The 14,521-nt window shown below is 42.1% G+C and overlaps 1 protein-coding gene across 1 annotated transcript in view; it reads right to left on the bottom strand.

Annotated features, from left to right (window-relative positions):
- KCNK10 (potassium two pore domain channel subfamily K member 10) overlaps nt 1-9,755 on the bottom strand; it is a gene marked incomplete at both ends in the record, with an annotated part of 68,129 nt that extends 58,374 nt beyond the window's left edge. The window contains one exon of the mRNA XM_082318620.1: nt 9,704-9,755. Coding sequence (XP_082174746.1) covers nt 9,704-9,755 — 52 coding nt within the window. The remainder of the gene's footprint in view (nt 1-9,703) is intronic.
- Nucleotides 9,756-14,521: the final 4,766 nt, after the last annotated feature.

Raw genomic sequence — 14,521 nt, 5'->3', positions numbered from 1 at the left:
GGCCCTCTAAGTTTTGCCCACAATTAAGCTTCACCTAAGTAAAAGTATGCCTGCACAGTGTATAGCAGGTGGACATGAACTTATTTGCCTGTGCTCAGAACTGGTGAAAACAAATTAAATCGCTGCTAGTAATGCCAAGCTCAAAGTAGTATCTTATAACTTTCAGCAGAGCTGCACGAACCGTGACGGTGTAACTTCTTGTAACCCCAAAGCATGCGCAAATTGAGAATGAATCCACCAGGAAAAAGTGGTGTATACCTGCCTTAAATCCTCCTAGTGAGAAGCTACGCAAAGCCATTTGAGCTGAAGTTCAAAATATGAGCAGGAACAACCCTTGTCTCATTTCTTTCCTTTGCTGTAACTTGGAATACATCCCATTAAAGTCAATACAGATGTGGTCAAATTGGTCAGCGCAGCCTGGAGGGTGATTCTGCTGACCCTAAACCAGACTACTACTGGAAGTTTTCCAGGCTCCATGAATCGTACTTGACTATATGTCCCCTACCCATAGCAGGTCCTTAGAAACTTCAAATACCTCTGCATTTCAGATACCTACCTATATTTAGGTGTTTTTTTCTCCAACTAAGTGACACTCAAATGATGTAATTCAGTTGCCCATCCATATCATATAGTACCAAGTGAGAGGTCCTAGAACACCCTAATCGGCCTTAAACTGTTGCTCCAGAAGGGCATAGGTCTCCCTTAGGTCCATTATCATATACACCAGGCCTATGCAAATGTCTCAGCTGCCTTACAGTCCCTTAAATGGCAGTAGATGCTTATTTTTAGAAAACTGAATTAACAAATAATGTCTGGTAGCAATGAGAAATTCAGGTCGCAAGGTTACATGTCAGTATATCATTGTAACCCAGTAATGAACTCTCCTTCTCATGAAGGCAAATTAGGATGGTGGCTGTAGCATCATGAAGAGGTGGCTCTGGTGTTGTTTCTGTAGCTGTCATGATTGCTGCTACCCAAGGCCTCTCTGCACGACCCTTTCTTTTGCAATCCAAACTTAGCAGTCTTAACATTTAAGTAATCAGTGATGGATTTGAGTTAACCTAGAGGAATGTCTTTGAGATGTGTGAGCTGCTTCCTTCATTTCAGCTGGGAGTTTATGCAGTACTATTTCTTTTATAATTCTTTCATCATTGAGGTTTTTCACACATAGTAGCTGGTGACTGCCTTTTGTTTCTTTAAAATGAAAAGCTGAAATTTGAGAGGATAAAAGCCCTGGACAAGCTGTCAATATGTATTTGCTGTTTTCAAATCATGCCAGTACTATTATATTACAGTATCAAGTAAGAGAGAAAGAATCCAAGCACCCTTTAACAGCATATCACTGAATCTTATGAATCTCAGTGGCATAAGTTTAAGGTGCCAAAATCCAAAATCCTCATCCAGCAAAGTCAGTAACATGTTGGTTTTTCTTCCTAGGGAAGAAAAGATGAGTCAGACCTGCTGAGATATGAACATATGGCTCTAACAAATCTAGGTACTCAAAGCCTTAAAGCACTGGATGATGCTGTAGGATAGTGATACCAAAATAACTTGTATTGCTTTGTAAGAAGATGTTTTTTAGGGTGTTAACTTTTGTTATCATCTGCTAGTTAAATAGTCTGTGGTCTTCAGCAAACTACGGTCACACAGCCATGCATAATCTATGGGTTACCAGAAAGACAGAGAACTGAAGCAATTTAAAGATCTATTGAATGCATCTCTTTGGGGGCGGAACTGAGGAACAAACAGAAGAAACATAAGCATGTTTCTCCAATGAAGGACTAGCCAAATAAACAGATCATCATCTATTATAGATACTTACTTCATGAGATGAAGATATTTTGTAATATGTCCATAAGATTATTTATACTGTGCTTTAGTTTTGCTCACAGAGGAGGACCCTGATACATGCCTGAGGAACCAAGGGAGAACATAAAGATACTTCATTTTTTTTTCAATATGCTCTAGGTTATGTGCTTATTTCTAAAAGGTAGAAAGAACATCATGTGCTTGAAAACAGTGAATTCTAGTTGGAGGCAGCCAAACTTGTCTTCATGTCCACTCATTTTTTTTTCAGAGCATTTTCAGCCTTACCACAGGTATACTCTTTTCATTCTGCATTTTCCACATCTCTGGCAGCAGATCTGACCCTGTCACACTTTGGGACCATTCTTTTGTAATCTACATTACCTGAAGCAGCTTTCCTTTGTCTCTTCTTGTTGAGTCTTCATTTCTTTTCAAATGTCCTCTAAAATTTCAAATAGGAAACTCAAACAAAATGCTAGACCTAACTATGTCTGGACTTTTGAAAAAAATTGAACCCACACCCAGACTTCGCAGCTGATCACTACCCCTATTCAGAACTCCAGATACTAAGTGCAACAGGTTTCAATCCCTTTCATATATTTTATATGTCATGGCCCTTGTCACAACTCCGGCTTCCATTTTAAAAACAGGAAAATAAAATGAAGCCAGGCTTGTGAATTTTCTTCCACCTATTTTTTCCCTCTATACAGGTTTTGATAGCAGATTCTATCACCTTACTGGCTTTCATTTCTACTTCCAACACCAAGATATACCCACATTGAAATTTCCACCCTAATCTCAATACCTTACCAGTCGTCTCCTATGCTTGTATTTTGGGACATCTGAATAACACATAATAATACATACATTTGGGACACTTTGCCAACAATAAGATTTGTAATAGCATAAGAATTGTACTAGCAGTTAAACAAAAAAATGAAATCTGACTTCTTGGTCTCAGCATTCCCAGACCAAGGCAATATCCCCTAAATTCTGTGGTTCATTAACATGGCAAGAGATTCATAGTTCACTTTTGAAATATCATTTTGTTTACATAATCTGAGTTAATGTTTGATTGTAACTGTGAAAAGCAGCCCAGAAAGTATGTTGGGAGAACAACAATGGTCTGTAGACTAAAAAGGATCGGTACTACCACCCTGAAGTACAAGGGTATATGATATGTGCTGTTCTCACTTATTGCTTTATCTCATTTGGGTAACCAGTGAGAACTGCATGACATGTTATTTATGAAAGTCAGTGGGTTCATCTTAGAGCACATTTTCCATTTCAGTTTAAATGTTTTTCATATACATGCTTTATAGACAAACAATAGAAGTATAACCAACGTCTCCAGAACTAGAATATAAGCAGCCTCTGTCTGACAAAGGCCAGGTCCCAGGATGTTTTCAATTTCTTACAGAAAACAAAAAACAGAGGCATTCGTATAAAAGATGTATTAAAAAAGGTAGTATTTAGCCTTTTGCTGAATGTCACTTCTTTTACACAAAAATTCTATTAAAAACAGACAACTGTTGAGCATTTATGTTCTCTGCTTTGGCTTTTGCTATTACACTGAGATTATTACAAAATAAAGGTTAGGCATTCCTATCACACTGAATTCTGTAGTACTCCACCTGTTGAATACTAGTGTGTTTGTTACCCCTTTCTTATCTTGACCTCCTCATTGCTCCCTCCCCATTTCATTCCAGGTACTTGCCCTATTTACAACGCAACATCTAGGGCCCTTTTTCTCCCAGTGATTCCAGGCACTCCTTTACTTTTAACTCAGTAAAGCCTGTGGGGACAACACAGTTCTGATGATACATTTAAAACGAAGAATCTCATGTTGCTCACACTGAAGTGAGTGGTAAAATTCCTAGCTCTGGATTAAATCAAGAGAGTAAGAATTAAACTGTATCACCATACATATGCACTCTTCTGTCTGCAGCTGATATAGTCCACATGCTAGCTACATAAATCCACATACGCCAAAAGCTGAACCAAAACCTACCCAATTACAACTGATATCATATATCTTTCTCGCAAAAGCAAACTCCATCACTTCAGGTAGCATCAGTTTTCATGAGTTGCCCAAGGGACTTTTCAGTCCAAAAGCCTATTAATGGATTACTCTTGTGTATATGTGGCAAAAAATAGCATTGGTATTCTTCATTGAAATAATAATTCTGTCTTAACCTCTCCCACTGCTGACAATTCTACTGCTCTCCCTGTCTTAGACTTCCAGTTTCATATTGCCTTTGATTCTTTTAATTCCCTTTTTCTCACAGTATAGATGACATCTTAATGATACCCTACCTTTCATCTTTCTTACCTTGACTAGAGTTCAGTCTTTCCTCACTATTATTAAGAAAGTTGCTGTCCAGTCTTTCACTCTGCCACTTTCTTATTACTAATTTTACTTTTCTGAATCCTTAGTTTTTCCATTTCCAGGGCATCCTAAAGACAACAATGATGAAACTAATAGCTCTCTGCTGTCTTTCTTCCTCATTAGGGTCCACAGTATTCATCTGCCTCCCCTGCAGGCTCCCCATAGCCTTTAGTAAAGTTCTGATTTCTTCATTCTCTTTTATTTGTTTTCCAAACTCTTCAAATTTTCCACCTTACTGTATTTGGCACTATTGCACCTACACCATGCACTGCCAGGAGTGTCCTTCTGTTTAGCCAATTTCTTTTCTCCTTCAAATCTCTCTTTGAAATAAACTCCTTACAGTTGTTCTGCAACCCATGCGTATTAGGCACAGCACAGTCCTGGTCTATCAGATGGGTCAGTAGCCAATACGATTTTGTGATACAAGTAGCACATGGTCAGTACCCTGCTCACCATGTGCCATTTGCTGGGATCAGAGCTACTTTTTACACATTATAGCTTTCCATAGCAGTCTTCTTACGCTGAGCTACTAAGAACTGACTTACTAGTGCAGAAAGATATTGTCTACCTCACAGTTGCACTCCACTTCTTTTCATATATCTTCTTGAAAACAGAGGACAGAAATGAACACCCTCATTCTACTCATCTATGCCTTTATAATCAAGTTTGCCTTCTGCATTGGTCTCTTTGAATGAAAGCACAGAAAAAGCAGGAACTGCAGCAGTTTGTAACACTCTGCAGGCAGTGTCAGTTTAATTTATACTGAGTAGCTGATGCTGAAGACTTTTGCAATAAACAGTCATCAAGGGATGACCCAACCCTGATACTTGCATGAAGGCATTTGAGACTCAGCTCAGTTGTCCCACATATAGGTGTCCAGAGCTGCTTGAGGTGTCTCAGGTGAAGTGAGAAATCCCATGGCAGGTGACACAGGACCTATGGAAGACTTGAGCCCCTTTGGAGCGGCAGCTGGGGAATATCAAAGGTCTCTAGATACCTCTAATGGGAAACTCAGTTGAGCCTTTAGTGTCTGTAAAGAAGCACAAGTAATACTAGTTTCCTCTAGTTGTAAAAAGTGCAGTAATAACCTTATTTCTTAATTGATGTGATCTGTGTATGATGACAGGCTGTTTTGCTCCCTCCTAATTGTTTTAGCATTTGATTGCAATACATATGCTCTTCTTTCAATAGCAGATCTTAGATTGCTCTAAACAAGTTAATTATATTTCACAACACCCTTGTGCATTAGGGAAGTATTAATATTCCTGTTTTGCAGTCAAGGAAAAAGGGACGAAAAGAAAGGGTAAGTAAGTGGCTTGCTTACTGAAGGCTAAACAGTAAGCCAGTGGCAAAATCTGAAGAGGAACTCCAGACTCTCAACCATGGCTTGAATTCCCCACAGACCACTAACTCCCACACTAGATGTAAGGATGTTAATAAATGCATGATTTTAGGGTTCCAAACTGCAGAAAGCCATCCTACACAAATGATGTCTTTGTGAAAGGACGCAGGAACTTGTATCAAAACCTCAGAGTTCCAAAAGGTCAGTGTGGAAATAAGCATCTACCTGAAAATTCAAAAGGCTTTGACAATCCGTATCACTTCAATGACAGCAAAAAACTGCAGGCACAAAGGATGGAACAAGATTGAACTCCATTTTCTGCCTACTAAGAGCAACACCAAGATAGACATCCTTCCCTTGGAAAAGACATCTGACCATCACCCTGCAAGACAGTCATGCTTGGGGATAATTTCCGAGCATACTGGAAACAGTATCATCTACCCTTCTTTTCTACAAAGAAACAGCAATTTTAAGCAGATAATTCATAGGAAAAACAATTTATATTGCTGTAACATCCAGATGTCTCAGTCAGGATAAGGGACGCACTGTGGTTTAGGTACTGTATAAAAATATATGTGCAAAGAGATTATAAGCCAATTTAAGCACAGACAACAGGTAGGTGTAACAAACAGCAGGAGGAATGCAGGAAAGAGGAGAGATGAGAACAACAATTACAAGAATTAATGTCTTCATATACTGCTATAAACCCAATCTCATATTCTGAAAAGTATAGATGGGAAGTTGTATGAGGTATGAAACTAAAAATCTGGTCTTTCACTAATTTCAGTTATTATTGCCTTACCTGAATTGCACCAAATGGGAGAAGCAAAAATCAGTGATAGGCAGATCAAATGTTTTATGATTGTGTATATCCAGGCTGACTCCACCAGTAACACAAATGGCAGGCTTGTTTTTTAAAATGTAAGGCCAGGTAGTGTGAGATCCTGTACCCCTACTCAATGTGTCCAACCCTCCCTAAAGCATTCTTGAGGTGCCTGCTTGGGTCTTTTACTCATTTCTTACCCCATTCACTCACTGTATATGCATAGTATTTTTTTTCATCAATATATATGAGGTTCTAGCACATATTTCACATTGGATTGCTAAGGACAAGTCCCAGTGGCTTCTGGGATGGAGTTTGATCTGTTTGTTAATGGGATTATATAGTTTGATTGCCTGGGATAGTAGGGGACTTCACTGGAGGAATCTGGACCCCATATACTTCCAGGTTTATGAAATATTTGGTTTATCTGGAAAACACACTCAGCATTTACAGGGAACACATAGATATACTTTATACCCAAGACAAGTGAAGATACTACATGACAGGATAAAAGCACAGTTCAGTCTCCATGTCCTGCTTGTTCCAGTTTAATGGCTGAGAAATCAGCCTCCCATTAGCTGTCTGTCAGACACCATCCCTCATGTCAATTCTATTCTTTTAAACCTGTTCTCTCCACAACATCTTTCTATGGTATATTGATCTTTGCTGATGTGAACTGAGAATACCAGTTTTATGCCAGATGAAAGCTACCAGCAGACTCTAATCTATTTATCTATGTAAATATTTATACTTCAGTCAGCGTTATGGAGTTTGAGCATTAATTCATTTCAATGACTATCATTCTGACCTGGGTTCAAACCAGCAACATTATCACTCTCAAGCCAGCCGTGTCTCCACAACAAGGGCCCTGGCCTTTAGAAATGTGTATAGTTTCTAGAAAATATTGCCTGGAATAATCAGATCTAAACAATCTTTGAGATACCATTGCTCTCACTTACATCATTGGACTGCTAGCTTGCTTGCCAGGAACATCAGTTGATGTATTTCAAGTACTGTTAGCACAAGTTAGCACAATTCCTACGAGACAAAACTGTGGAAACTGCACGTTCTCTGTCTGACGACCAGAACAGGGCACGATCATACCCACTTAAATGAGCCTGGTATTTGTGTGTGAACATTAACTGGACATGAGCTCTGCTTTTAATACTTAGAACTCTTTGTATCCTTGCACCACCAGCTTTCTACGTGTTGATTTTTGTATCTTAGAAGAGCTACTTCAGTTCTTAACTCCAAGGATATCACATAGGATGCAAAAAATAGCATCATCCTTCACATGTATATGCAGAGAACAGACTACATATGTGACTGTAAATCACATTCATTTTAGAGCTCTAAGTGATTTTGTGTAGATCTTTGCTAATATTTATATATACATAAATATATTTTCATTTCAAAAAGAATGGAACTCTGATCTACCTTGTCTTCTACACACATCTCTAATTCTTCAGTGGGACTACGTGAGTACAATGTCATTGCACTGTTTCTCTATTGGTTGAAGGGTTGGGCCTTAGACAACTTTTCCTTAACAATTTGCCTTTTTCCATTCCACCAAATTTTATCTATTTCCTGAGTCCCTTGGAGAATTAGAAATTAACAATTTTTGCTTCCTTCCTGGCTATACATTAGCATCCTTGCTGCCTGGCTAACAAAGTCAATACACTGAGGGGAAATAACAGGTAGGATTCTGCAGTCCTTAGCAGGGATTCAGCTTGGCAGAGAGAAAACCTGCTGGGTTTGAGGTCTTTTACCTGTTACGGTACTCTACGGTTTTGGACACATTAGTAAATTGTGACCAACCACCTGTTGGATCCATATGCCTTAAAGCTGATTGCCAAGCAAAAGAGCTGCATACAGAATGCCATCAGTACAGCCTCCTGTGTGCCTTGTCAAGGGAAAGGAGGAAAGCGCTTTTTGCATCAAAAGGCATTTTGCAATACATAAAATGAATTAAAATGAAGCAACAGCAAAGATACATTCAGAAAAGCACCCGGGAAGAGCAAGTTTTCACTGCACAGAATTTTGGCCCTAGGATAAGGATACTGTTATTAAAATAATCAAATCTCTGTTAGCGCTACTATCCATGCATTCGTTGTGAAGCTGAGGGCAGAGGAGGCTTATGTGTCGATTTCAGCCTTCACCTAATTAAAGATGTAGTAGGGCTTAAACTAAAGCTTAATTGTGTATCCTATTCAAACAGCACATCAGATCTGCTCAGCAGAAAGATGTCTGTTCTGCTCTATTCCTTCTACACTAGCAGAAACTGTTTCTAACGTTTCATTTTGTAGACATGAGGGCATGGAGGATGACAGACAAATTGACCACTAAAACCAAACCTGCAGAATAAAGATGAATAATCAAAGCCTGTGCTATCACTTCATACTTCCTGCAAGCACTGCTGTGCAGTGACTGGCTGCCAGCAGTTCTGCTGCAAACCTGAGCATATGGCTTCAAGTTGCTCTGCTCTTGTACCGATGCACAGAAATATGACACACCAGTATACAAATTACCAGTAGGGTTTTTTTCAGTCACTTTTTCTGTAGGTTGCACATGAACCTCCTCCCCGTGCCAGGAAAGGAGAGCATTTCATTATGGTTTATTTTAAAACACCACTTGGATCGTTTTATTGAAAACCACTGCACTGGCGTAAATCCTTCCACCATCACACAAACACACTCCCCAAGACAGACTCCAAACCTAACTATAGAGTTAATCAAACTATCCACTTGGGCTGATCAATTGTTAACAGGACAGTGGAAAGAGTCTAAAGGTTCCTTTGGGCTCCATTATTTAATGTGTCTTTTTATACCGTCCACACTATTAGTTATATTGCAGCAGCATTTTGCTCCAGTTGCTTGCCAACAAACATTTGCCATCGAGGAGCCCTGAGCAAGCAGTCACATCTGTGTCCACTCCTGTACCACCCATTTAGCAGAGACAATGATCACTAGAAACAACAAAGGAGCCACAGATAAAACAAACAATGCTGTAAGCCAGAGACCACTGCCATCCCAGGCAAGTTTGCCATGGAAATACTCAAGAAAAAGGGAGGGGAGGGGAGGGAAGAGAGATATCCAATATAGAACTATAAAACTTACACCTAGAAGGGGTTTTACCCACGCACCCACCCAACCCCACATCTGAGGAGCATTTTCTAGCACACTGCTAGGATTGAGCAAGAAAGAGAGCAGTGCACATGGGAAGCAGACAAGCATCTGTCGTCTCCTCCCATTTGGAGTCAAATAGTCTCCTACAAGTCACTAGACACAAGGAATAATAATAATTGTTATTATTATAGTAATGATAGTAATAGAGAATCACCAACCTTGAGGATCCCAGTTGACCTGTTTTCTTGGAGTCTCGATTGGAAATTTCATCGCTTCCTTTTTGCACAGGGAGGAAAAAGAATTAAATAAATTCCCAACCTTCCTGTCTCAATGCTGCAGTCAAACAAATTAATTTCAAATTATAGGGAGCCTGTGCTGTATGACTGAGGGGAACTGGTGGTTGCCAAGGAAAGAAATACACAAATAAATCAAAGAAGGTGGGGAGGGGCGGGGAGGGGAGTGGAGTGGAGTGGAGGGGTTTGCACCGGCGAGGTGAGGAGGGGTGCAGGCACCCCAGCAGAGAGGGGGAGAAGGGATGGAGCGAGGACCGGAGAGGGTCTGGGGCGAGGGGGTGCGGGAACGAAGCGGGCTGAGATGGGAAGCGGGTCCAGGGTGCTGCTGGCTGCTGGGGAGGCTCCCGCAGCTGGCTCGCCCAGTCCACCTGCAGATGTCAGGGTGGCGGGGTCCCCGCTGCAGCCCGGCCCCTCTGCTGCGCCCACCTGAGGGGGCACCCGGGCTGGCGAGCCCGCAGGCTGGCGAGGATCGGGGCGTCAGCCAGCCCCCCACCCCCACCCCCAGGGACACCTCCCACACGCACACACACTCTCTAGCCTCAGCCACCCCCAAAAATGAGCCCACCTCAGTTCAGCCCCGGGCACTAGAGGGGTAACAAAAGTCAGCCTTGGGGGGCGAGCCGCAGCGGCATGGCTGGGGCGAGGCTGGGGACCACCCCGGCTGAATGCAGCAGCAGCCTGGCTCGCCGAGGAGAGCCGGAGCAGGAAGAGAAGGAGGAGGCGGAGGAGGAGGAGGAGGGAGCCACCCTATAGCTTTGGAGGGAATTCACGGAGCCCCTCTCGGCACTGGCTTAAAAAGGGGGTGGGGAGAGGAAGCGAGGGGAAGAGGCTGCGAGTCCCTTTGTAAGAGGCGGTGGCGGGGTGCCCCAGGGAGGGGGCAGGCTCCGGCTGGTACTCACTGGGTATCCTTCCTGGAGGAGGATGCAGGCTTGTTTGGCGGAGTTTGCAGCCGGAGACACGCTCGACTAAGCTACGAGCAGCAGCAGCGGCGGCGGCAGCACATGGCAGGAGTACGGCAGCATCCAGAGCCTCTGCAGCGCAGGGGGAGGGGAAGGGCAAGGGATCGTCCCAGCCCCCGCAGGCTCTGGGGGACCAGGACCGGGCACCCCGAAAGCCAGGGGACTCCTGCTCCCCCTTCTGTCCCCGCTCCTCTCCGCGCTGTGGACAGGGACAGACACCTGGCGCCAAGGGAAAGGCTGGCACGGCAGGGCTGAAAGATGTGGCCAGGCTGCGGGGAGGGGGCAGGAGGGCTGGGAGGGAGGCTGGAGGCCTCTCGGAGCCCCCCGAAGCTCTCAGGGGGCGGCGGGGAAATGGAGGGCACTTGGCTTTACCTTGAGCAATTAACAGACACTGGCTGCTTTCCAAGTCTGCATTCTCCCTCCTCTCCCTCCTGCTCCAGGCTTTCCCTTAAACCCAAAACGGGCTGGTAACACCAGAAAGGTCTCCAGTTCCAGTTACAATACATGCCCCAGCTCCCCTCCCTTAGCCAGGAAAACAAAACCCCAGCCCCTCTGGGGGCCTGAAGGAAGACTGTGCGAGGTTAACCCTGTCCTGCCTCCTCTCTTCCACAGTGGCAATCAACTCCTTGTGTGAAGGGGATCGTTGGCTGGGGATGGTTCGGGGGAGAGATCCACACATTCACGTGGGCCATGGGTCAAAGACAGAATCACTCCTGAGGTCCACAGCCAGGACCTCCTCAATTTTCAGGAAACATGGCTGTGATCTGAACTTGGTGCCTGAGACAATTTGTCCCCTGCTTTTTGCCCCGTACTTCTTTTTGCTCAACCGCCTTCTCTGTCTTGCCTTTCTATCTGTTGTTCAGACGTTAGTTAACCTTGTAAGACGAAAGGGAAAAATTTGCCCTGGTGAAAAAAAAAGCAGTCTGAAATGTCTGACTCTCCCTCAGGAAACTCTTACTGTGGAGGCTGGCACACTCTTTTCATATCCGCATTCAGAAGCTAAATAAATGCACACATCCATGCTTCTCCCCAGTCTTTGTTCAACCCTAAAGAGGAAGGGGAAATCAATATTTGTGAATCCACATCTTCATTTGGTGGTGGTGTGCGAGGTCCTGTAAAGCCGTATGTAGTTTGAAGGAACTAGATGGAAGTAGTGCAGCAAGTTTTCTTGGGGGGAGGTGCTGGGTGTCTCTCCTTTCCCTAATCCAAGCACCCCTGTGGCTCTTGTTTTGTGCTGTACAGGAGGAGGCGGGAGAGGCTGCTCTAAGAGAGGACACGGTGAGAATGATAATGAGCCTGCTCAGTCAGACTTGAATTTGAGATGATTGCAATGATGACATCAGGAGCACAAGGTATTTCCTTTGCAAGCAACCACGACGCATTCTGAATAGGCTTCGGGATTCCTGTTGACATTACTTCTGCAAACTGAATGGAAACAAAAGTGAGGGTAGGCTTTGCTAATTATGCTGTGTGATCACTTGAATCATGACTGGGAAATCTTTTCATTATTCTAATAACCACAAAGGCTTCAAAGAAGGCTTCTGAAGCCCCCAAAAGATCACTTATCAAATATGTAGCAATAAAGAACTACTTATATATTTATACACAGAAATATATCATCTATATATGCCTGTATATAACTTTTCCTCAGCATTCAAAACAGTTTTCCAGTTTACTGGCATTTTCCTTGTACATTGCTGGGAAAAACTAACACAGACATATATTACTCAATTGTGATTTGGAGCTCATTCACCCTAACCCAAGCACTACTTTGTCTTTGTGCCATAACTATCAGCAGTTAACTGACGAGGTGGGTATTGTGCTACAGACACCTGTCCACTCAGATCTCACCTAAGATCACCAAACTCAAACAGGCTACTGAAAGGCCAAGGGCGTTAAATTCCTACTAACATGTGCAGGAAGCCTATAGTCTAGAGATGAAATCTTTGGGTAGTTCATTACCAGAAAGAGATCCTGATTGTTACTGCCTAAAGAAGAGGAATTTTCATGCGGCCATATGAACCCTTTATTATTAAACTGAACTTAGAGAGACATCTCACATTTGTTTGACTTACACTAACACTAAGTAGATAATAATGACGCGATCCATATTCCTGTTTCTTGTATCGTCTTAATGTTCCCATATTACCAAAAAGTGTCTGTAAGCTCTACATAAACAGTTGCTCTAGCTATATGGTTTAAAAACCTTGTGGCAAATCAATTGTGATCTGTCAGGTACATAAATTCATGACATCATGTAATTGTTTTGCAATTTTTTACCATGTTATGATCATGGAAATCTTGCTCAATTATTTCAATGCCTCAGACCTGCAGTTTTATCTAGGGGGCCAATTTATTCTCAAAGTAACTCATTTAAAATCAGTGGGGTTACTCCAGAGATGGATTTGGCACAATGAGCGCATCTTCCACTGACAGCACAGCTGTTGCATAGAAACATAACTATTATCTTATGCAAATAAAAGGCCTTTCACCCCTCAGTGATGTCAAATTCTCATGATAGGGAGAACTGGTGCCTTGAAGCTATAGTGTTTCAAGCTGTTACTCTGTCAACTTTTATAAGCTAAGTGGATTCAGCAATGTTTAATATTTAAATGAAAGACCACCAAGACAAAAACCTAAATATAGCATGATCAATCTACTTTAGTACCTGCATAAGAATTTTCAGGACTCAACTTTATATCAGTAGTTTATCAAACTGGTCTGTCTTTTCATTCAGGGCTCATTGTTCAGACTTAATGCCCTCAGAGTTGGTGTTAGTTGAGAATCAGCGCCTTACAGGACTGGGCCTGTGACAGTCACAACACAATAGACAAGAGGCTGTCTATTACAAGCAGTCTCATTGAAAGAAAAATAAAATGCTAAGTGCCCTTTTACTGTTCATTAGTAATATGCCATGAGTGATTTAGAAGCTGTTCTAATGTAACTCAAAGAAAGCCATAGCAGAATAGATGAATAAATAGTTCTTATGCCTACTTAAATCCAGTAAGCAGGAACAGAAAAATGCATCAATAGTAGATAGAAATAATCTGTAACTTGTATGTTCCATTTCTTGGATGAACTGAACAATGAGACATGGTTAAATGGAAGTCTAGACAGTCTTTGTGTCATCACTTTGCAATATGCCCATTTGTGTATATAACTATTCAGTTTATGGTTAACTATACGGTCATTTGAAATCTGGTATTTCTGATTGTGAAGATCATTCTTCATTCAGCTTATCACCACAGGACTGCTGTTATTTACACTAAGACCAACAAAGGCAGAGAATAACCCAAGTGAAGTGCATCCTATTCTATATATACTATTGACCCATCCTTCAGTAGTATGAATTTGGACAGGATCCAGTGCAGAATCCTTTTATAACTTCTGTATTCTCTAGGAAGCCTTCTGTCTAGGAAGACATTTAAAGCCTTCTCTCTAGGATAACCTGAAGATCTTTTTTTCAGATGGTTTTCAGAAGCTTTAGTGTAGTTAGGAATCAAGAAGTTAACTAAGAATCAGGACTACTATGTACTGTGCAAGGAAAAGCAACTTACTATTTTTAGTCTTCTACTGCATACAGTTTCTTAGCACTTTTTAAGTCATAGCATGCAGTGCTGTGTCTTCATCCATTCAGGGATGAATCCACAGAACAGAACATTTACTTATTGGCAGAAATGGTTTCAATGAGATCAGTGAGTCTACCTGAGGCAACTACACCTTTGCCAGGATGGTATCTTCTCACATCCAACCTGTTTGAGTTACCACAGCCTGTCTGCAGGTT

The sequence above is a fragment of the Platalea leucorodia genome, assembly GCF_965183815.1.
Source record: "Platalea leucorodia genome assembly, chromosome: 7".
NCBI lineage: Eukaryota > Metazoa > Chordata > Aves > Pelecaniformes > Threskiornithidae > Platalea > Platalea leucorodia.
This window is presented reverse-complemented; position numbering and strand designations above follow the sequence as displayed.